General features: G+C 39.1%; 2 protein-coding genes across 2 annotated transcripts; one reads left to right on the plus strand and one right to left on the minus strand.

Moving 5' to 3' along the window:
• Positions 1 to 1,530: 1,530 nt before the first annotated feature.
• On the plus strand, positions 1,531 to 4,755 carry LOC149107305 (uncharacterized). Its single transcript, XM_089297166.1, has one exon. It carries the CDS (start codon positions 1,792 to 1,794, stop codon positions 3,436 to 3,438), a length of 1,647 nt encoding a protein of 548 aa, XP_089153292.1. The 5' UTR covers positions 1,531 to 1,791; the 3' UTR covers positions 3,439 to 4,755.
• A 9,474-nt stretch (positions 4,756 to 14,229) lies between these two features.
• LOC149107306 (uncharacterized) lies at positions 14,230 to 21,625 on the minus strand. The gene is made up of 4 exons (XM_089297126.1): positions 21,576 to 21,625; positions 17,581 to 18,222; positions 17,143 to 17,200; positions 14,230 to 15,443 (listed from the first exon to the last, which is right to left on the minus strand). Exons 2-4 carry the CDS (start codon positions 18,193 to 18,195, stop codon positions 14,230 to 14,232), a joined length of 1,887 nt encoding a protein of 628 aa, XP_089153252.1. The 5' UTR covers positions 18,196 to 18,222; positions 21,576 to 21,625.
• Between the last annotated feature and the right edge of the window lie 3,891 nt (positions 21,626 to 25,516).

Consider the following 25,516-nt stretch of genomic DNA (forward strand, 5'->3'; position numbering starts at 1 on the left):
TGCAGATGCCCCACCCCCGGGACTGACAACGTGAACAAATGCCCCGCGATTGACCGGGGGCGGGGGATGGGCACTTCTGGAATAGACTGATGCATAAGCGAAGAAAAATACGACGGTGTCATTTGATCATAGTACTGGTTTGTAAACCAAAGTACCTTGTGATAGCAGTATTTGCAGTTGTTCATAAATGTGCTCTTCAAGAGCTGCCTTTTACCTTTTAAATTAAATCATGGCTCAGTCATGCTGAATTTACCGGCGGAAATATTCGAAGAAATGTTCGAAAAAAGCGTCTTAATCGTAATCGTAACAAGCATGTAAAACATCATTCTGTATCTGTTGATAGTTAATCTATCTTGTTGTTCACTGGCTAAAAGTGCTCAAGCTTACTGTAGTAAGGTTATACGTTGCCTAAATGAAGGTCTTTGGGTTATTCCGCATACCTGCTCTCCCTTCTATATATAGCTTGAATTGTCAGACAAGAATTCAGAGTGTCAGGTGAAACTATTTTGCTTCAGTCATATGCTCACGTAGCAGTTTCCCGGAAAACTCTGCATACATGAAGAACAACAATGGTTCGAACACAACCGTTTTAACACGAAGTAAACTTTATTTTAATAAGCGCTCCCAAAACCAAACTCGGTGTTACCGACCTTCACCACAAGATGTTACTAACTTTTTTAAAGTAAGTCTTTATCAACATCCCACCAACAAAACTCCAAAAATTGATCAATGCACTGTTATCTGAAGCCAAGGAATATGCCTGCCATCAAAACACATGACCCTGGGTCACAAACAACGGAAATTGTCCAACATTTTTTACAAGTCAGTTGTAATACATTGACACAAGGAAAATCAAACATCCCACGTGGGGTTCGTTGAAGCCATTTGGCTGGAATTTTGGTGGAGACGTGCGGCATTCATTGCTCTATTTCAGATACCCTTCAGTATAGGCGTCATTTTCGAACGTAACGCTCGACAGACCAGGTTTTCGATGCCGCTTTCTTGGATTGTGACCGGTAGAGGGTTGGGGAGATGTCGGGGAGTGATCCATATATACTCTTAGTCTCTCCATACTACGGTGCGCTCGGGCAGACTGGCCCAGTTTGGCGTGACTTTCCTTACAAATGCGTCCTCAATCTCAGCAAAAACACGCAAAAACGAACTTGGCCAATATCCAGTCATCTTGACCTCGCGCTTGTTCAATAACGCATACATATGAAGGAACAGCGTTAATAAAAGATCAATTTGCATTTTAATTTACCGCCCTCGCGTCAAGGTCAGTTCATTCAGTGCTACTGTCTAAATTATTGCTGGAATAACTTTTACTACTCGCTCTCTATTTTCTTGTGTAGTACATTTAATATAGTCTAGCTTAGTCTAGTCTTATTTGGTTGCACATTTATTTCAATGTTCCTCATTCGGTCAAGTCACTTCCAAAGTATAATATTCGTATTTATATATAAAATCTATAAACTTACAGAAACAATTACTCTTTGTTGTCTCGTTCTAAGAAGGAAAGGATATAATTGCCACGTGACTTATTCCGGTAAAAAGGGAAAAACGAAATAGTCATACTGCGTCTTCATGGCTAAAATTGTGGAACATTTAGAGAAAAAGGCAAGGTTTGAAGATGAAAACGAAGCCGAATTGATTCGAGAGAAACTCGAGCAATTCTTGGCCAACATTCTGGCGGAGGTGGAAAAGCGAGACAAGCGATTTCAGAGCACTGTTATTAAAAGCGGAAGTGTTTACGAAGAAACGAAGGTTTGCTAGCCAGATGAATTCGACTTCATGATCAGAATTGACTCACTCACCGACAAACCATTACTTCGTCCATGCGACAAAGGCGAAGGCTACGTCAAACTATTCGTTGCTGAACAAGAGTGGGAAGAATTCAAAGATGACGAAGGCTTCTTCAACCCACATATGATCTTCCGTTTCTTCAAGAAGCTTGTCAATGCATCTCTAAGTGACGCCGGACTACCTGAAGGACTGGCCATCAAACGAGTAGGGCAAGACGTGTTTAATGAAATATGGTGGCCTGTGTATTCTGGGCTACTGGGAAATATCGATGGCCAAGAAAGTTCACCTGTGATGTACTCGGAAAGTCACGGACCGGCTACAACACTTTACATTGAATGGCAAGGCGGCAATAGTTATAGAAATCTAATCGTAAGAGTGGATTTGACACTGACTTTGGATTATCACAAATCCAAGTTCCCCGTTGAGTTGACAACGTGTTCCCAAGAAATAGATCCAATTCTTCAAAAGTGCGGATTCCACGTTGTTCCCGCTGGATATGACAGCTGGCGTATTTCGTTTTCCATGGCGGAAAAAGAAATTCTGGCCTGTTCTCCGGACGGTTTTAAAGCATGCTGCCGAGTCCTGAAAGTCATGAGAGATGAGATATCGAAGAAACTGGGATGGGATTCAACCTTGATTCCATCATACCTGTTGAAGACCGTCCTTCTTTCAGAGCTGTTCATAACGGACCGCTATCGCTGGGATAAAAATTGTAGGGCCCAAAGGACAATTCAAGCTTTAGAGCTGGCCTTGCAAGGTGTGAAGACGGAGACAATTCCGAACTTCTTCATACCAGGAAAAAATCTACTAACTGTGGCTGATCACGACAACAAACTGCGCCAATGTGTCCTGGAAGACATGTTAAATCAGATGAAGGGTTTGGAATTGGCGTACACACAAGAGGACGCCAAGAAGAGAAAACAACAAATCAGGGCTTTACAAATGACAGATGTGGTGGATTACATAATCTCAGGCCTCCTTACTGGAAAAAGCCCGACTGCAGTTTGGAACAAAATGTTTTTGAACATTGATAACCTTCCTTTTGGTCCTTTGGGTGGACGTGGCTCTCGCCGGTTTATGACCTTTGACCTCAACACCACAGAGCTTGACGAAGGTGGCTACCAAAGGTTGAGCCAAATATGGAAAGCGTTTGAAGCTTTCTTTAAGAAGTTACTGAATACTCTTGAAGGGGAGCTAAATTTGTTAGCTCGTAAATTCTACATCAGAACCTGCGAGATGAAAGAGAAATTCGAGTCTGAGCACAAAGGGCTTTGTGAACAACAAGTCGAGGAGGTTCCTCTTCGTCAAATTGCTATTGAATGGTTTGATGACGTTGTTTCTTGTTACACTAAAGAAGACAACTCAAGCTTGCCAAATATTCACAAAGCAATTTCTCCGGAGTACAAGGCGTCAGGTTTCCTTAAAGACGTTGCTGATGTTACAGTGAAAGAAAGTGGTGACAAGGGGCTTGCTCTTTTAAAACAGCGTATCGAACCGTTGCTCTCCATGGTCCCTGAGAATTACATCACGGCCGCTGTTGTTGATTATGTCAGTAGCCAAATAATTCTGCACTCTAAAGAAGTATTGAAACGTAAACTCGATTACATCACGATACCCGAGTTAGATTTAGATTGAGCTCAGTGTGAGGAGACATTGAAAACGCCACTAATGCCAGGCGACATCCCGTACTACGTGGACTCTTGGTTTTTTGTCCAGTCACAGGGTGATGACACTAGATTTTTAATATCCCATAAGTGGAGAACTCTGCTGAATAGACATTTTCTGTTTCCAAGTGTGTGCCCTTGTTAGTGGCTTAACTACATTACATTATGTCGAGCAGTTAGCTTAGCTGGGGAAACTTTTGCATATAAATTGGCCTTTGATGTCTGCGGGTTATCTATGGGCGGATAAAAGTTTTCAATATAATTTTAATTCTAAGCGCTTTAAAGCCTTAGAACCAGGCCGTGGACACTGATCTATTGCATCAAGTGGAGGCTACCAATCAATCTAGATACTTTCGTTGCTTTATGCCTTGACAGTGTTTTAATTAAAACAAGGCCATTTGTTATTAGTTCAGTATGTTACACCCATTATTGTTTTATTTACGTTGACCAAAGGTCTAGTAGAACTGTCGATCTTTTAAACAGAGTTGTTACTTTTTCTGACAGGTAATTGAAGTCATTTCAGATGGCTGAAGATTTGATCCACTGATTAGATGTTTGTCATTGATCTATCCTTATTACACCTAATAGATTATATAAGTGCTTGTTGCAGAGGGAATTTAGTGCTGACTTTTTATACTGCACATATGTCAAGTGAACCCAGTTTATGTGATTATTAAAACTCAAAACAGAAGGGCAAACAATATACAGAAAACCTCACCGCAAAGTTACATTATTAACTCAAATCAAAATCCTACCTTTTCGTGTTAGCTCAATCGGGCTCTGAACAACCCGATCCAGGAGCTCCGCTTTTAGGCTGGCCTAAATCTATATATTAATTTATGCGATGCGTTAACGAGCAAGAGCGGACAATTTGACAAGTGTGCGGATCCACAGCTACTTTGACAACGTCATGACGAAATTTATGATCAATAACAGGACAGATGCATGAGAAACTGACCTCAATTTGTTAATTACTTAAGAAATAGAAAACATGTACGTGTTTCTATCGAGTTTTAGTATAAATCTAGCAGCCTTCTATCACAAATGCCGTTCTCTCGTTCTCTCTCGAAAAAGCTGTTGCCACAGCTTTTTTGAGTTCTCCCAAACTTTCACGGAGAACATGTTTTCTATTTCTTTTAGAAAACACCGGAACGAAAAAAAGGAAAACAGCTTGTTAACTTTGATTATCAAAGTGTAAATTCTCTTTGCTCGCGCCATCATTACGTCAACAGCTCGTGCTAGGTCTGTATTTCTATCGAGTTATAGAAAGACGACAATTTTTAACCAATCAGGTTGTATATTTCCTTAGGACTGTTTTGTAAAGTCATTTATCATCGACGTAAAATGAGTGTGTACTGCTTGTAAAGCAAAGCTTTAAACGATTTCGAAGCAGGCAACTTAAAAAAGTTGACGTGCAAGAAATCAAGGAGAAGCGCAGAAGGGACTGTTAAAAAGAAGGGAGAAGGAGAAAAGAAATGAAATATAATTTTTAAAAAAATGTTATTTAAAGGTCACTTGGCCCGGTGGGGGGGGGGGGGGGGGAAGTCCCACGTAAAAAAGGTCGGGAATGCTCTTTAAAAATTTGAACTAAACTCTATTGGAGACAAAAGTGGGCGTGGCTCCAGCGTACAGGTGTATAAATAGGTACCAGCAACTTTTTGGACAACCTGACAGAATACTGGAAAGTAACCCATCGATGGACTAGCACCCAATCCGGGAGGAAGGGGGGGGGGGGGGGGGGAGGGGTAGCTGGTGTTTTCTAAGAGTAGCGAAGATATGACGGATCTCTCAACTATCTCCAATACACAGAATCGTGAAAAATGTTGCGAGTTTGTGGATGTGTGATTTTGTTTCTTAAAGGAGACCCCATAGACCCAATTTATAAATGGCTGCTAATTGAAAATTATTTTGTAAGTATTAAAATTAGTTCAACTAAACTAGTTTTTGAGTTGATAATTAACGAATTTTTTCTCTCGAACGAGGTTAGTTGGGCTTATTTAAATGCATACAAAAGAATTTTAAGTTGGCAGCCATTTCTGAATATGGTCTATGCCGTATGGAAGCACATTAGAAATAAATTATAACCCCTGTTTAGTGAACAAACATTAGCGCTTTAAAGGATTTTCACCGGGGCAATTACTGGCCCAGCAAATAATCAACCTATCAAAACCAGAGCAAACGCTTTCAAACAAGCGATTTCCCGCGCTTTTCGCCAGAACGTTTCCTTACAAGTGATTTCCCGCGCTTGGCGCCAGAACGCTTCATCTATAGCCATGCATTTCCCGCGCTTGGCGCCAGAACGCTAGCTTCCTTACTAAGGACTCTCGCGCTTTTCGCCAGAACGTTTACTTACAAGCGATTTCCCGCCCTTGGCGCCAGAACGTTTCCTAACTAACTATTCTCGCGCTTGGCGCCAGAACGTTTCCTAAATAACGATTTCCCGCCTTGGGGCCAGAACCATCCTCACTAGCTACTTCCAGCGCTTGGCGCCAGAACGCTTTGTCTCTAGGTATTTCTCGTGATTGGCACCAGTGATGTGTATTTGTTTTGAGATATGATTGGCCTATTTTGCTGCTCAAATGAACTAACTTCAATTCAAAAATTAAAAATCTGCGTCCTGCTGTTTTGTGTGATGGCATACTAAAGGAGAAAAGGTCTTGTAAGTCCCCTTAAATACAGGAAATGCAGCTTCAATACTTAAAAATACAACAAACATCACACTTTATTTTCTTCAAAATGTCAAGCTTATTACATTTTGCTGCTTAGAAATACCAATCACACCAGCCATTCGAGGCAAGGTTAAAAAGTATGTAAATAGCTTATATCTATCTTTTACTATTATATCTCTCAGTTAGTACGCGCGTTGTGATTGGTCAATTTAGCGGGCCGTATTCTCCTGTAGGACCCGCTAAAATTTCAAGTTGTTTTTGTTGCCAAACTGTTCCGTGATTTATCACCAAGTGTTCTTAACTTTTATAGCAAGTAAAAGTTTGAAACTTTCTTTTACTCTAAATTGTGTAGTAAAGCGTGCTAACGACTTAAAAACAATTTCAAATTGGCTCGTTTTGCTTTTGACGTGCGTGAGAAATTTGAAGCCGTTCCGTGTGAATAGAAATCGTTCACGAACGCGCGTCAGGCACACAGTAGAGATATAATAAATATCTTACTAACCTCGTCCTCTCGGTCCGTACTGTAAGTTACGGATCCGTAACTTACAGTACGGACCTCGAACTCGGTTAGTAAGAAACAAGTGACAAGTTGTGTTTTTATTTGTTGTCTATTAGAGGGAATAGGGGAAACGTATAATTTCAGAGCTGAACAAAGAGTTTCCAGCAATCTGATTAGTTCAGCGATCCCTTCTATGAAGCGGTTTATATAACATTTTTGAGGCCCGGCTGCTAAGCTCGCCACCTTTTCGCAAGTGGACATGGCGGACAGTTGGTGAATTAATTTTTCATCTATTCGGAAGACATTACCCTAAGTCCAGGATATTTGAAAGGATAGAGAATTTTCAAAATGACTCCTGTCATCCTTGGACCAAAAATCCTTTCAAGAACTCGTGTTAAAGGCAGTTAAGAATCGTAAACGCAGTGGTTACGTTGATTGCCAGCAGGTCAGATCGATTGACCGAAATCTGTTTTTCTCCAAACTAAAGCTACTCATTTTGAGACGATCATGACAACAGTGGATGAAGTCAACAGCGATAAAACAAAGGTACCGGATGAATTTATTTTTTGTAGTGTTTTGCTTGCTTGTTTTACTGCCGAACTGGATGAGTAAACTAATTCACAATCGATGTAAGCTTACATGTAAGCTTCTTATTAACGAGCAATTGGGTCCCTGTTTTATGTTTTAGTCCGTATTCTCTTTTGTTCAGCTCTGAAAATATACTAAAACAATTATTTGCCTCAGGCTCAATGAATGTTAAATAACATTTTTTTTACCTAAAAACACCAATCACACCAGGCATTCAAGGCAAAGTTAAAAAGTATGTAAATAGCTTATATCTATCTTATAACATTTTTTTACCCAAAAACACCAACCACACCAGGCATTCAAGGCAAAGTTAAAAAGTATGTAAATAGCTTATATCTATCTTATAAAATTTTTTTACCTGAAAACACCAATCACACCAGGCATTCAAGGCAAACTTAAAAAGTATATATATAGCTTATATCTATCTTATAAAATTTTTTTACCTGAAAACACCAATCACACCAGGCATTCAAGGCAAAGTCAAACAGTATATAAATAACATATCTATCTTATAACATTTTTTTTTACCTAAAAACACCACTCACACCAGGCATTCAAGGCAAAGTCAGAAAGTATATAAATAGCTTACATCTATCTTATAACATTTTTTTTTACCTAAAAACACCAATCACACCAGGCATTCAAGGAAAAGTTAGATAGTATATAAATAGCTTATATCTATCTTATAACATTTTTTTTTTACCTAAAAACACCAATCACACCAGGCATTCAAGGCAAAGTCAAACAGTATATAAATAACATATCTATCTTATAACATTTTTTTTTACCTAAAAACACCACTCACACCAGGCATTCAAGGCAAAGTCAGAAAGTATATAAATAGCTTACATCTATCTTATAACATTTTTTTTTACCTAAAAACACCAATCACACCAGGCATTCAAGGAAAAGTTAGATAGTATATAAATAGCTTATATCTATCTTATAACATTTTTTTTACCTAAAAACACCAATCACACCAGGCATTTAAGGCAAGGTTAAAAAGTAAATAAATAGCTTATATCTATTATGACATTTTTTACCTAAAAACACCACTCACACCAGGCATTCAAGGCAAAGTCAGAAAGTATATAAATAGCTTACATCTATCTTATAACATTTTTTTTTACCTAAAAACACCAATCACACCAGGCATTCAAGGAAAAGTTAGATAGTATATAAATAGCTTATATCTATCTTATAACATTTTTTTTACCTAAAAACACCAATCACACCAGGCATTTAAGGCAAGGTTAAAAAGTAAATAAATAGCTTATATCTATTATGACATTTTTTACCTAAAAACACCACTCACACCAGGCATTCAAGGGAAAGTCAGAAAGTATATAAATAGCTTACATCTATCTTATAACATTTTTTTTTACCTAAAAACACCAATCACACCAGGCATTCAAGAAAAAGTTAGATAGTATATAAATAGCTTATATCTATCTTATAACATTTTTTTTACCTAAAAACACCAATCACACCAGACATTTAAGGCAAGGTTAAAAAGTAAATAAATAGCTTATATCTATTATAACATTTTTTTACCTAAAAACACCAATCACACCAGGCATTCAAGGCAAGGTTAAAAAGTATATACATATATCTAAGCGATTTCGCAAAAAGCACTAGGTGTTTGCTTGGATTCGGGCTGTAAGCTAGCGACCTTAAACCCAGGGGGGCTCCGTTAAGGCCAGACCGTGCACATGGCCGAAGCACTGGCCTATCTGCTGGTGGTTTGCTGGCCACCAGCTGCCAAAATCAGGGGGGAGGGTAGAGTGTCTTGTACTGACACCCCCAGCTAGCTACACTTTGAGTTTTTAGTGTTTTCTAGGTATTTTACTCAGTTTTTAACCTTGTTCAAGGCTTCTGTGTTGACATGGCATCCTGCTGGACTGGTCCATGTCACGTGCATGCGTGAGGGACCAATCTCCCAGCCAGACGGGGGGGGGGGGGGGCGTGGTCAGAGGACTTTTGGCCGGTGGGACTGTCTTTGAGTCAACGCGGGCATGTTTTTGCGAATTTGGTCAGATATATTTATAGCTTATATCTACAATGAAACTTACTACATTTTTGCTGCCTGGAAAAACAAATCAAACCAAGTCTTCAAGGCTAGGTTAAAAGTATACATATATAGCTTATATCTAGCTCATTACATTTTGCTGCCTAGAAATACCAATCAAACCGGGTTTTCAAGGCAAGGTTATTTAAAAAGTAAAATCTCACGTACAAATAGGAAAGACCTGTTAACTGATATTTGGGCAAAAAGCACTCTGTTTCGGACTTAAAACTCATCACAAGGTATACGACCAAACACAATACTCTAGTCTACAAAGCTGCTGCACATCACCGACAAACTTAGTAAAACAACAGCATAAAAAAACCTCGACCTCCTATCAAGCACCAAGTGAGTTGTCATTTCAGTGTAGAAGAAACCTTACCCTGACATTGATGATAGAAGTCTTTTGCCTAGAAACACATGCATTAGGATAAGGCCTCGACCATGGCCATACAACGGCGAAAACGCAGCTTCAATTCATTTTACGGTTAGGCCTACCGTCTGCACTAATCCGTCACATGCACGAAAACGGAGCTATTCGAAAACGCTCTTCAAACCGAAGGAACATGAAAACGGCGGCTTTGCGTTTCAGTGTGTACAGAAAACAATTTTGAAAACAGGTGTCTACATAAACGATCGCGTCACGATCATTATGTGATTTCCCTGTTCGAGCTTTTCTCAAACACAAATCCAAAAGTAACCGGTAGCTAGTGTGGACGAAAACATTTGATGCGTTTTGATTTTCATATCTCTTCAGGATAGCGTGGACAGAGCCTAAGGTTATCATTTATGTAAAATGTCGAAGTTTTGTTGAATGTCTATCTGATAGTGGTCAATGCGCTTAGCTACAACTATCCACAACTATGAAATCAGTCTACTCCACGAGGAACAAAAATATGCATTCCCAACTTGTATTTAAAAAATGCGGATAACTTTGAGAACATTAGAATATTGGAACATTTTAAGACGAATTCTTCTAATCCTGATATTTTGCTTTCTCAAGCGAAGCAACCGAATATGCTTCAGTGAATTTACTTTTTAGGAATCTTATAGATGGTCATTGCTTACTGAGCCTATATCCCGTTTTTGCTTATATGCAAACTGAATCGATCAGGTGGTCAAAAAGATCTACGGATTATCATGTTCTGCATGCTATTTGTTCAGTTTTCAATTCACACGGATTCTGATTCAGTAAATACACAAAAGTTTAAGTTCACTCTTTGAGAATCCTCTGTGCTGATAAAAATGTCATGCATATAATAAGTAATTATCTAATATTTGAGCCAGCCCAGTTAAGGCCTCCAACACCTGCCATGGCATGGCTGTCATTAAGAAAACCGCTAAGATTAATAAAGAACAACATACCTGAATAAGGACTAATATTTTCTTTTCTTCAGTGCCAAATTGAACGTTAAAGGAAAGTAATTTTAAGGTGAGCTATCCTTTTCAATAATAAGCTAAGCTCACCGATCCATAGCTATTAGTAGGTTTTAGTGACCGTTCTCAAATTCATTAATAATTCATCAAGTTAATACAAAGAAAGTCACCACCGTCAAGGAGACTATTGGATACCCGGTCTTAATTAGCATATATTTTGACGATTTTACTTCTCCGTGTACCCCTTAGTTTTTGTTTCGATTGACGACTGAAGATATATCAAACACTCGACACTTACTCAAACCCCTTGAAGTTCGTCAAAAATACTCCGCTCTGCATCGTATTTTCAACTCCTTTCTTGGTGTTTGGGTGTCCCGATGAAAATAAACTGCTTCTCGATCTCGACTCTTCGTTAAGTCGTTGAAATTCTTCTATTTTCTTCCTCGTAACAATCGTTTTCTCATGATCAGGGCCAAGCACGTTTTCCCGAATTTCAAGTCCCTTCTGGAGTTCCTCCAATGCCAATTTCAATTTACCTTGGATCCTTAAAGCATCACCAAGACAAACGTGGGAAGGAGCAGTATCTGAATGGTCCCCCAGCATTTTTGTTTGTATCTCCAGAGCTTTCTCGAGCCTTCTCTTGGTCTTGTCGGCGTAATCTCCCGAATTATTTTCACCTGCGAGGGTCATGTACGAGTAACCAATCCAGTATAACAACGTAGCAGCCCAGGGGTGCTCGCCAAGCTCCCTTTCGTAAACTGGCAGAACTTTGTTTTCCCAAGTCTTGATTGCTTGTAGATTGTCGTTGCAATAACAATAGGCATCTGAAAAAAAAAAAAAAAAAAAAAAAGAGGAAAAGCGATTAAGTCTACTTTCATTTTTTCCCAAAATTAAACTATCCTGCCACAGCCTATATCCAACGAGTTTTGCTGAGGCCTTGATAACCTCGTTGTTATGTGAAAACCGGAGTCCAGTCTGGTCCAATTCGCGGGGGGGGGGGGGGGGGGGGAGTGGGGTGCGGGTTGAGGGGATACTCATAGAAAAAAATTGGGTGGGGGTGTGCGGCCGTTACCCAAAATCCTTAGCCTTTTTATGACCAAAATCTGCGCTTTTTTCCTACCCCATTTATGACCTGATCAAAAAATCAATACCCTATTTATGACCTGATCCTTTAATCAATACCCTGTTTTAGACCTGCCTGGACCTGCCCTACAATTAGTCACCTAGTTCAGAGCGATGTTAAGGCATTGTTGAGGGCTTTTATTGATGTTCTTATTGATAATGATGAAAAAGTAGCTTCTTACAAAAAAAACAAACAAACAAACAAACTCCCTTCAAGACGAGTGCAAAAGCCATCCCTACTAATGACCAAAATGGCCAAAATCGATACCCTATTTAATTCTAATTCAGAGTATTCTATCTGTTTAGAAATGAAGGGATTAAAAAAAGATTATTTACGTTTTGCACTTGACGAAGTTTTCGAGTTTGGGCATACTGTAGAATCCATGACGGTCATATGGACTAAAAGTAATAGTAGACATTACAGCTGTCTCCGCTCTACGATTATGGTTTCCTTTATTTTCTCATGAATGATTCTCTTGTTATTGATTTCTTTGTTTTAATCAGTAGTGGTTTTAGTTTTTTCAAATATAGTTATTTCGTCACCTACGCAGGTGAGAAATTTTAAAACATGAGCGGTAGGTACCACTCATGTTATGAATTTTATCGCCAGGTAACAAAAAGAACTCCTTGCGATCTTTGACGCTGGTTGACCCCTATTTTTCTTTTAATGGATCATTTCCTCTACCCATTTTCTACGTTTAGCGAAAAAAAAGAAAATCTATCGATTAGAAGTGCACCATCGAATTCTGACTACCATGGGAAGAAGGAAAACGATAAAGGCCCTGGGGAGAACGCGTGACAAAACAACTGAAACAACAGTGCATGCATAATAACCATAACTTCAAGTTCATAGCACAAGTTACAATGACACACCAAAAACATCGCTGATTATTAGAAACCAAGAATAAGCGTACAAACTAAAGAGAGCCGAGGAAAGAACACGCGCAAACACGATGTTTGTGAGGCAAAGCACGCATAATACAAACGTCATTGAATATTACAAACCAAAAATACACGTGCAATCTGAAGGCAGCCGAGGGAAGAGCACTGCACAAACCCTGCGTTTGCGAGGCAAAGCACGCATAACATAATATACGGATTTAGCCAAGCATAAAACTGAGCTCCCGATTGCAATAGGTTAACCAGTAAAGGAAAAAAAAAAAAAAAAAAGAATTTGTTTTTCTTGGATCAGAAACTCAAAAAATGATCAATTGTGGGCATGCATGTAAACAAACTATACCAAATAAGCCTACCCAAATTTTGCAAGATTGTAGAAATCACGAACGCAATGTATCAGGGACTTTCCAAGAGACGATTGTGAAAGGAATATCTCGGAAGAAAAGTCAACAACGTGCTAGAGGTTAATTTACGCCGAAATTGTTCCTTTGCACGCAACTCGCGCCTTCTCCCCCACAGTAATAACCTGGCTTGAGCCTGCTATCCAATCGAAAACCAGTACCGTGGGCAGCCATAAAACTGTACTGTCTAAATTGTTTCCTAGTCAAATAAAATGAGGTCATCCTATGCAGGTCATTAATAAATATAACATGACATAGCTCAAGGAGCTTTTGATTTTATCAGTTTGTGATATTTACGTCCAAGATCACAGTTACCAGCGGCGACATACAAAGGAACACCTAATTTCTTCCGCATGGTTATGCCTTCCTGGATTAACCCGCGGCCTTTCTTTTCGAATTCTTTTCCCTACAAAAGGAAAATCATCCTGGATTAATATAGCTCAGTATAAATGGAAGGGACCAGATCGTTGGTTTAATTTGCGTTAACCAAGTTCAATAACCGATTCAGAAAATTTGCGATAAACATTTCATCCATTTTAAGCATTTTTCAGACCTGGTGGGTTTTTACTTCCTCGTAACATAAATATTTCTTCTTTTTCAAAACAATGTACTATATTAAAAATGTAACGTAAACAGCGGTGATAGACATGGTAAACCAGTTCATTTTCACACTAAACTTCGTTATCTGGAGAGACGCGTTTCACTTGAAACTTCGTGTTATTAAATTACTGTGGGTCGTTATTCTCCCACCTGGTTTTTCCCAGTCAAGATTCCAGACCCGTAAAAATAACGACGTAAATAGATGTCACAAAATCGTAAGACTACAGTTGCTTTGAAAATGCATGTTGCTTAACTAGCATAGGAAACGTCAAGTTTATTATAAAAATACATTGGTTTCCCATGTTTGTCATCGTGGCTTATGTTATATACTTAATCAAGCTAGGTTGGCCTATAAAAGTATATCAAACAATGAAAGAGCGCTCAGGCAAGCAGGATAACTTTGTCAATGAAATGTTCTTACCCGACGAAGATAACACAACCCGAGTTTGGTAGTGGTGTGCGCATGCGTCTCACTCTTCTGTTTGTCGTCGTCTGAAAATTCCGTACGGATATCATACGTTTCCTTAAATATACTAAGAGTTCCTTAGTCACGCCTGAGGTGAGCCGCATCACAACTCAAAAGCCGCCGGAACCCAAGAGAATTTAAACTGTCTGCAAGCCTTTCCTTGTCATCGCAATCCCTGGATATTTCGCAGCACTTCTCATACAGTTGAGCACATTCTTCGGGCGGTGATACAACTTTGACCAAGAAGTTCAGGACTTCAGTACCGTTAGCAACATTGATAGCAAACAATTTCTCTTCTTTAACAGTCGTGTCTTCAAAACAGTTCTTAAACGCTTCAGTGATGTTTGCTTTCTCTTTTCTGAATGTGGAGATGGCTTCGCAAGCTTTATGTTTGGTGATGAACAGTTTACTTAGGATTTTGATCCGTTCCAGGTAATGATCATTAAACTTCTTCTTAGTATCGTCACCTTCGCTGCCCACGGCTAGGGAACCACTCTCTTTCCTGCAGAAGGCTTGAACTAAAGGATGTGCGCTGTACTTTCCTTCTTCGGTTGTCTGAAGAAGTGAGTCTTTCACCATCTTAGTCTTCACTGTCTCTACCTCGGCTCTGGTCTCAAAGAGAATCAGCATATCCTCGGCAGAGAAAGTCGATGGGAAAACTGAGAGACGGACAAGATTCCTTTTTATGTCTCTGGGAAACTCGCGGAGGAATTTTCCCAATAAATTATAGACGTCTTCTGAATTGTTCTTGAGGATGTCAATAGGGTTATTTCTAAGTTGTTCCACCAAAACTTTGAGGTTGAAATCGTTCTTCAGTAGGTACATATTGTTAATAAGAATCAGTGGCATCCCACCACAAACCTTGCATACTTCCTCCAAATATTCTTTGCAGACTACAAAAACATCTTTGAGTAATTTAGCAGATGAGGTGGTGTCCATTGGCTCAAGATGAACCCTGTGTATGTCAGCTGAAACAGTGTTTACATTTCTTCGGGTAGTGATCATTAACTTTATCTTTGGCGCTGAAGCTAACAGCGTCTGAGCGAAGCCGTCGAAGTCTTCTTGTTCCTGTATATCTTCTGTGTTGTCCAGTACAATAACAGTGTCATTTTGAAGCTCCGACAGTTTGTGAGTCGCCTGCTGCTTTATGTGTGTCTTCCCCGTTCCAGAGAGAGCAACAAAGACGATCATACGCGCATCTGTCGACAGTTTCTCCATGATTTCATTTTCAACTTGTGTTCTTTGGATGTAGTTACGAGCCTGAACGGGAATGTTGGCTGAAAATTGTTTCTCTGCAATAAAAATAAATATAATTTAGCCTGTTTAAACAAAAACTCGTCATAGAACGGTCCGAATGCTGTTGTTGAATGTTTATAATGCACGTGGTCAATGGCCTTAGTTACACCAAGCTATTTACGGGTATGCCACTTAAAATAGAAGAACCAAATATTTCAAACAAACATATTAAATAGGCAGAAAAAAAAAATCCAATTGGCGGAAGGCAGACCATTTGGCTATTTACAAGCATGGCCGAGGATCTGAACTAGAGTCTACCGAGAAGCAACTCCGGCTTGGTCAGAGAGGAACTCTTTAAGCACTCGGCCACAATGCCTCCATAATTAAAACTAGCTAAACATATATTCCGAGCGGAAAACAACAAGGTATTCGTTCATAATGACAGAGCCATTTTGGCATGCAAACAAATTTTCATTTTCAATTCAACAAAGAGACCCCTATGTCAATGTCTGATAAAAACCATTTGAGGAAATGATAGTTTTGAAAGAATAAAAATAGTAACCGAGAAACCACAACAAAGTCATAATCTTCTCATCTATAGAAAGTATATCCCTAAAAAGTATACCTTAGTTCTCAGCTTTCAATGCATAAGTTATTATAACAGATGACTTTACTGTAATACCACATAATTATTGTACTGAAAACATTTCACTAAAACTTCAATAAAAAAATGATAACGAAAACCCCACACGTTTTACTGTGATTCTACTGTGCGAGGTCATTAAATGTGCCTCGATATATCAAGAAACGAGTAATGTAGGATACAATGATGCAAGGGACCGCCAACGAAAATGCTGCCGGTATACGCAAGAACTGTAAAAGATCTGATCAGCCAAAAAGAGTAATAATAACAATGAAGCAAGGCTGATTACCACGTAGAAAGCTAAACCGGACGTCGACATGATCATGGTAGAGTCGAAACTGAAAGCCAATAATTGCAACCGTAGACAGCTGTTTCGACCTGGTTGGGTCTCGTCAGCACAGTGTAGCAGCAAAAAGTAAAGCAACCGGCTTGTGGACCGATTGTCTACTGAGGGCCTGATTACATAGCGAATTTCAGCCCGGGCTGAAAAATCTGAAAAATCCCATGTAATCGAAACGGAATTTCAGCCCGGGCTGAAAAGCAGGAAATAAGATGGCTGCCGCTACGAAGTAGAAGCGATCTCAGTGGAATAAAGGCGATAAAATAGAGAATCTCTCTAATTTCAAAGCTTAGATGGAATATAAGAACATCGAGACCAGGTTAAACAGCACGAGGCTGTCAGGAAAGCCATGAACTCGGCAAGCTTGAGGAGATATTTTCTTTCTATGCAAGTACGTCTTTCTGGCTAAGAGACAGGTTTCGTTTCAGTTCCATCATCATTGTAGGATGTTACTATCCTAAAAAGTTAAAAATTGAGCGCCAACAAAAGGTCAAACTACGAGAGAAGCAATGCGCCTATTTTCACGATTCGTGTTCTCAGCGCCATTTTGATTCTCTGGAGACTTTATTTTCGCACACAATTTCATATTTGGCGCCGAGGCTAATATTTCAGCCCGGGCTGAAATTCGTTATGTAATCGCAACAAAATTTCAGCCCCCCTAGCCGGGCTGAAATTCGCCATGTAATCAGGCCCTAAATACACATGACAATGACCTCAGATGAAACTCAAGTCCAAATGTCTGCGGATTGGCCAATATATCACATGTAAGAACCGTGATCCCGGACTTTAAGCAAAATCCAAAATATCATGTCGTTGTCGCGATAAGGACACTGCGGACAGACAAAAACTGTCTCACAGAAAATGCAAACCATGTTAAAATTGAGCGGCATATCATATCTGATCCGATATGCGGCTCATTTCTAACATGGTTTGGCCATGTATTTTCTGCGGGACAGTTTTCTGATCGGTTTTAAATCAGGGCTTTTATAAAGCCATTTTACAGTGGTACAATGATCAAATTTTTCCCCCTCGATTTTTTAGGTTTATCACATAGAATTCCATGAAAAAATAAAAACGCCGTTTACCGTTTGCAAATGTCTACATTAGTTCCGGGGATATTTAAGTTTGAAAAATGTGGAAAATATGCAAATGAGATGACTGATGACGTCATACACTCAACCCTATTTCATATCAAGTATATAAATAGAGCTATCAATTTTACCTGAATTAATTCGATTATGCAGAGAATCATAATGAACACTTTAATGACAATGATGGCAATGTTGGAAATTGATTTTTTCCTGTAATGCTGATCATGGCAATGCAAATTAGCTTCTGTCTGGTTGAATGGAGTCGGTGTTGCGACAGCTGCCTCTGAACACTTGTACGTCTTAGGAACAATAAGGGTCTGGTTGCCACAGAAGATCCCAATCATGACAAGAATAAAAATCAGTCGACAGCATACATGTAGAAGGTAGACCCTCCTGAAACGGTCCGGTTTCTTTTGTTGATCGCGTTTGAGTTCCCGAAGAGTGAAAGCACCGTAAAGCATGAAGGATATCGAGAGGACAAATAAAACGATGTAAGCCAAAACAACAAAATACAGGGGCGTAAACCACTGATTCATTGCAGAAGAGTACTCGTCATAGCAGAGTTGTTTGGTGATAGAACTGGTTTCGGGCTCACAAGTGAATGTCTCTCTGTTGTAGGTGCTTTTCAGAAAAGCAATAAATGATATCCCAAAGAATACAACCAAAAATAGTTCAATGCCTCCAGGCAGTGTTCTTGATCGAAGCCCAAGTTTAATTATTGAATCGGCATCCATCGCGGCATGAAGGTAAGTTCTTCAGATCTATTGTTCAAAACAAAAAATTACATAAATACTTAATTAAATTAAAATGAAACTTGTTAAAACTATATCCATAAAGCCACGAGTGTGAAACTAAAAATAAAACATCCGACCTGATTTCGACAAAACACCACAAGCACTGTTGTGATCATTATGGAGTAATTTGCCAAAACTTGAACACTGGAATCTCACCTATGGCTAAATAGTTATTACGCATAACAATAATTAATTCAACAAAACGATGATGTATATACGTTCGAAATTTTGCCCGTAAAGAAGCCCCATACAGTGCCGATACAGCGATCATCCAATGTTCTTGTAATTAAAAGTTTTTATATAAGCTGGTTGTATTACAAATTTTTCCATGCTCAACAGTTGCGAAATGCAAATCGAATGAAAATGGTCGAATTTCAGCCCAGCTGGGACTCGCTAAATTGAGTCTGAAGATTAAATCGAAGACGTCGTTTTTCTCGGAAACACAAAACTATTTCAAGGAAAAAAAAAACTACAGCCTATTTGCACTCTGGTTAGGGGCAAGCTATATGCAAAAGACGAGCGAATTTGAGTTTTCCAGCCTTGCCGAAGAAATTTGACTTCGTTTAATTTTTGTGGACATTTACAAGCCGGAGACCACATACCACAACAAATAACATAGGTATGTAAGAACGAGGAAGGTTTACGTTGACGAAGGATTCGTTTTCGGGTTAGTTGATTCGTTGACTTCCTAAGAAGAATCCACAATTGCATGGATGAGAGCAGGAAAGTAATACGCGTTGCCTGATTGAAGGTCTAAACGTTGAATAAATTCCGCACACTTTCACGTACTTTCTTCAGCTGAATAATATTGTCTTGTCATTTCCGGCCTTTCGCTTTTCGCTGTCACGCAAAACAAAAAGTATACAAATGGAAAACCATTCAGTCGATAAAGCTAAGAAATAGTGATGTTATATGAAATAATTGAAGAAGACACTTCTCCAAGTTTTAGGTCTGGGCATTTTCCCAAACTTCAGATATTCGTCGAAATATTTCGCAGAAATTTACAGAGCCAGTAAGGCAGGATGAAACCGCCATGCTGGTGTACCTAGATCCTGGAACACCAATATGGCGGCTAGAAAATAATGTAAACATCTGGAACTTACTTGGGCTATCTACGCGACTGACTATTTGTACTGAACAAATAATCATTTACATAAGCGCTTTTCCTGATGCTATAACTTCTAAAAAGACTAAAACTCATGAGATAAGTATATATATTTCGACAAATCCGATCGTAGCTCTGTGTCACGCACCGCCATAACTCATATCATGTGTTGAAAAGTTGTAAATAGAATACAGTTATATAATTGTATAATATAACCATATGAGGAAGTAGCAGATCCCATTAAAATAGTGCTCAATACACATATAGTGTAGAGCTGAGTATATGAGTAATAACGAAGAGGCAAGATTTGCTGTTACTCCGAGTTTCGTGCTTACGCACTCATCAGACAGTATTTAATGATAAGCATTCCTATCAACTAGATATATATACACGGTATTAAACAATAGGCTAATTGCTGGACTAGTTGCATTACAATAAGTGATAGTTATACTGGAAAACAATAGGTGTGAAGACAGAAATTACGGGGACGAGTATAAACTGCGTGGGTGCAGTACAATATAAAGAAAGTGTCAAGCGTTCTTCAAGTAGAATTTGTTCTCGTGCCGGCATTTAGAAATAAGTTCTGATCTTTTGTTTAGTAGATTGTCGTTGCTATGTTTGATAATCATTAGTTTTTCTGTGAGGCAGAGGTCGCATCGTTTGGAAATGTTGTTGTAGGGTCTTGCACGGCTAATAATTGACCATTTGATGTTGAAGTCTTGTTTTTTGTCGTGTAGTTGCCAGATGTATTTAGAAAGCTCGGTGCTGTTGATGTGTTTTCTGTGCTTAAATGTGGATTTGTGCTGCGAGAATCTCTGTTTGAATGTTCCTTCTGTCAGTCCAATGTAGTTCTTGGTTGTGTTGTTAGTTGTAACTTGTGCGTTGTAGATTACACTGGAAGTCAGGCATTTGTTGTCTAGCGGGCATTGGTCTTTTTTGCGGCAGTTGCATTGCTCTCCGGTGATTGCGTTGGCGTTGTTGTCGGCGTTTGTTATTTTCATGTTGTGTTTGTTGATTACTGTTTTCATGTTGTCCATGCAACTGTAGCTGACTTTGACGTTGTTTTTGTTGAAGAGGCTGTGGTATTTATGTTGGTTCGGAAAGTGCTTAGATATGAGCTTCAGGAATGTTCTACCGATGTTTGTCTTTACGTTTTTACTAAATGGAGGGTTGTACCATATAATGTTTCTTTGTCTGTTGCGTCGGGGGCGTGTTGGTTGATTGTCTTCGTTGTAAATTAGTGTTTCAAATACTAAATGCTACATTGCTACATCTGGCAACTACACGACAAAAAACAAGACTTCAACATCAAATGGTCAATTATTAGCCGTGCAAGACCCTACAACAACATTTCCAAACGATGCGACCTCTGCCTCACAGAAAAACTAATGATTATCAAACATAGCAACGACAATCTACTAAACAAAAGATCAGAACTTATTTCTAAATGCCGGCACGAGAACAAATTCTACTTGAAGAACGCTTGACACTTTCTTTATATTGTACTGCACCCACGCAGTTTATACTCGTCCCCGTAATTTCTGTCTTCACACCTATTGTTTTCCAGTATAACTATCACTTATTGTAATGCAACTAGTCCAGCAATTAGCCTATTGTTTAATACCGTGTATATATATCTAGTTGATAGGAATGCTTATCATTAAATACTGTCTGATGAGTGCGTAAGCACGAAACTCGGAGTAACAGCAAATCTTGCCTCTTCGTTATTACTCATATAATTGTATAATATACAAAAATTCTTCTTTTCGCTAAACGGTAAAACTAACCTAAAAACAACAAACTCAGCACTAGCCGTATGGCCGATTGCAAAAACATTTTTCCAAGAAGTTATGTGTGTCATACCAGACTTTATTGCCTGCAGTCTGGCTCCAAAATTACTTCAACGCCACAAAGTCATTAAAACAGAATGTCATCCGCTATAATATAAGGATATTCACAAGAACATGTTCAGCCTTAAATCGGCAGAATAATATGAATATTCAGTCTGGGCCGAAAAAAACAATAGTCTTACATATATATATAAAAAAGAGTGTATAAAAAAACATATATGACCTACGGATTAAAAACTCAGTTCAGTAGCATCAAAATTGCTTACAGAAGGTCCGTTTTCCAAGTTGAGTAGCTCATAGCTACTTTGATTAGTTAAGCAAACGCTCAGTTTAATTAAATTCGGAGTGTGAATGGATGAACTTACCTCTCAGTTGGACTGCAATAATTGGCTGCCTTTAGTGTCGAGATCTAAATTCAGCAACATGATTCCTGTGAGACACAGAAACACACCACTGCATCATTTTATCATGATACCGCTAAGTTACAAACGTAGCTTGTTTTAAAAAAAAGCAGTGTAGGTAAATTGGCCAAATGGCACAGCCATGCGCAACGTCCAGAGACGTTCGATAAAATTACAGCCTACGAACTTACCACCTCAAACTAATCTGAAACAACGATCCTACTTAGAAAAGCCGACTTCTCTGATTATCCCTCTGTACACAAGCAACAAGTCTACAGAATTTCCTGTTTGTAACTGACAGCACTACCTACGGCAAACTGCCGCTTAATTAATAAGCAGTTTGTTGTATAAGACCTAGGCTTATACAACTTCGTCAAGGGAATTTGAATAGGCTTTTAAACGGAGAGTCTTATAAGCGGAATGTAAAAAACCGTTTCGCAATGCGTTACCGTGTTGATCGGAATACGTTTTCCTTATACTCGTTCAGCTTCAAAAAATGGCATAATAAATCGAGCTCATATCATTTTAAACCAGAGGGGGGCTTATAATGGGAAGATATATTTTGTTGTTTACAGGTAGATGAACCTATATAACCGGAGGGACTTATAAGCGGCATTTTACGGTATGGCACGCTTTCCGACATTCAACCAAGAGTTCCGTAACTTTTGTAACGGGGTATATGGCGCGAAAATGTCTGGAAATTTCGGAAATTGTTCAACTTTCGAACTGCGAATAATTTAACCGAATTCCGGGAACTCCGAAAGGAAAATGAAAATTTCAAGTAAAAATATTTCGAAAATTTGGTTAAAGCTCGCCAGATTTTACTCCTTTTCCGAAATTTTTATTGGCCGCTATAAATTTCAAGACATTTAAATCGTAATTTGTGGTGAAAGGACAGCGCTCTGTGAATCTGCAGAGTCGAGAAGCGCTGAAATTTATTGAATTATAAGATAATAGTTTTCTGATTGAAGGAACTGATATATGCTCTGTTATACAAGCCAAGGAATATGCCTGCTAACAAGACATTTGACCTTCTAACAATTTGATTCAGTCTGTGCTTGCATGACCAACAGCAGATAATTGCATGTTCCTGTTTTTATCAACTTGTAGGAAAATAGCGTGACTGTTCCTGTTTTACGGACAAGTGTTTTTTATTACAGCTTTGTAAAAATATGACATTGTGTTCAAGAATCTTAAGGTGTCAGAAATGTTGTTCCAAGTAACGGCCACTGATTGTTTTACTGATTTTAAGTCAAAGTGAGTAGTTAGGTTTAGGTACTTGAGAACGTCTGCCTTCTATCGTATTCGCTCATTTCGTAACTGTGTGAGTTAGAGCACCTACCTTTCAGTTAGATCAGAATAATTGACTGTCTTTAGCGTCTACTTCCAAATTTGCACAAACGATTCCTATAAGCGAAGAAAAATACGACGGTGTCATTTGATCATAGTACTGGTTTGTAAACCAAAGTACGTTGTGATAGCAGTATTCGCAGTTGTTCATAAATGTCCTCTTCCAGAACTGCTTTTTACCTTTTAATCAAATCATGGCTCAGTCATGCTGAATTTACCGGCGGAAATGTTCGAAGAAATGTTCGAAAAAAGCGTCTTAATCGTAATCGTAACAAGTATGCAAAACATCATTCTGTATCTGTTGATAATTAATCTATCTTGTTGTTCACTGGCTAGAAGTGCTCAAGCTTACTGCAGTAAGGTTATACATTGCCCAAATGAAGGTCTTAGGGTTATTCCGCATACCTGCTCTCCCTTCTATATAGAGCTTGAATTGTCAGCCAAGAATTCAAAGAGTGTCAGGTGAAACTATTTTTCTTCAGTCATATGCTCACGTCGCACTTTCCCGGAAAACTCTGCATACATGAAGAACAACAATGGTTCGAACACAACCGTTTTAACACAAAGTAAACTTTATTTTAATAAGCGCTCCCAAAACCAAACTCGGTGTTACCGACCTTCACCACAAGATGTTACTAACTTTTTTAAAGTAAGTCTTTATCAACATCCCACCAACAGAACTCCAGGAATTGATCAATGCGCCGTTATACAAGCCAAGGAATATGCCTGCCATCAAAACACATGACGCAGGGTCACAAACAACGGAAATTGTCCAACATTTTTTACAAATCAGTTGTAATACATTGACACAAGGAAAATCAAACATCCCACGTGGGGCTCGTTGAAGCCATTTGGCTGGATTTTTGGCGGAGACGTGCGGCATTCACTGCCCTATTTCAGATACCCTTCAGTATAGGCGTCATTTTCGAACGGAACGCTCGATAGACCAGGTTTTCGATGCCGCTTTCTTGGATTGTGACCAGTAGAGGGTTGGGGAGATGCGGGGAGTGATCCATACATCATGAGCCAGAGCTAACCGGAAGCTCAAAAATTCGCCAGGTCCGGTTGCTATGGGGTGATGTCATTTATCTGTTAGGTTACTGTCATCGCAAGACTTTTGCGGTTCTATTGTGGTTAGCGATAATTGCTTTCAGTGAGAGTAATTGTGTACAAAAGTAACCTGGTTATTTTCAGATATGATCTGGCCACATAATTGATATTTTATAATAAATTTTCATAACGCGGGAATATTGCGCGGTCATATATATAAAAAAAAGACTTCGACTTCGAATGAACCCGTCATCGGTCGTTGAAAACGGACACAAAACGAGATCTGCCTCTGAGTTAGAAGATATGGTGTCTCTCTGACGCATTTGTGCGAAATTGAGCCAGTTTCCAATCGAATTTGCCTTGAGGAGTTAAAGAAGGCGCGTGGGTTTTCTTTTCACGGGAAGGGAAACAAAGGAGCTGCCCTGACTATACATTTGGATTGGTTTTCGCTTGAACCATAAAACAGGTGTTTAAAACCAAACGAAACCACCAGCCACGATTGATTTGTACATGAGTTCATTCACCCAAAAACGACGGAGAGAACCAGAAAGTGTTTTCAGGTTGCGCTGCCCGTGACCAACCTCCCAGAGCATCGAATCAAGACAACAGCTTCAAAACTCAACAAGTCAAACGCACCAAGTTAAGTCTTCCGATTAATATTTTATTTGTATCATAACTTACACCCATTGTCATGCTTTTAGATTGAATGGGGACTAGATAGCTACTAAAATGTTAAATCACTATTTTCATTCGTGGGTTAGACCCTAAACTGAAGTCCATGGTACACCAGTTTTCTGAAAGACGAATCCAGATATATAGTAAAATCACCATGTAGCCACATATTATAAATCCGCTCTGGTTTTCCCACGCAAACGTCCTCGCAGTATTTCTACGTTACCGAGTGCTACAGGATATTTTACAAAACCACAATTTTTCAGTAATGCGGGACGCTATAGGAAACAAAAACAAAAAACAAAATCGTCCTTTTTCCCTCGCTCGTTCATATCATACGAACATGTGACATATCCTTTTTCTGGTTCATCCAAGCTTAAGTCCATGCAATACAGCTGCTGAGAGCTTCGGGATATGTAACAAAATCGTCATAGTTATTTTTCCGTCGTACGTGACATTATAGGAACATGTTACATATCCTTTTCTGGTTCACCCAGGCTGAAGTCCATGCAATACAGTTGCTGAGCGCTTCGGGATATGTAACAAAATCGCCATAGTTATTTTTCCGTCGTGCATGACATTATAGGAAAATGTTACATATCCTTTTCTGGTTCACCCAGGCCAAAGTCCATGCAATACAGTTGCTGAGTGTTTCGGGATATGTAACAAAATCGTGCTATTGATTTTTCCGTCGTACGTGACATTATAGGAATCTGTTACTTATCCTTTTCTGGTTCACCCAGGCTGAAGTCCATGCAATACAGTTGCTGAGTGCTTCGGGATATGTAACAAAATCGTCATAGTTATTTTTCCGTCGTGTATGACATTATAGG

This window comes from Orbicella faveolata, unplaced genomic scaffold (genome assembly GCF_042242905.1).
Source record: "Orbicella faveolata isolate gen_17 unplaced genomic scaffold, um_ofav_v1 contig_27, whole genome shotgun sequence".
NCBI classification, from domain to species: Eukaryota; Metazoa; Cnidaria; class Anthozoa; order Scleractinia; family Merulinidae; genus Orbicella; species Orbicella faveolata.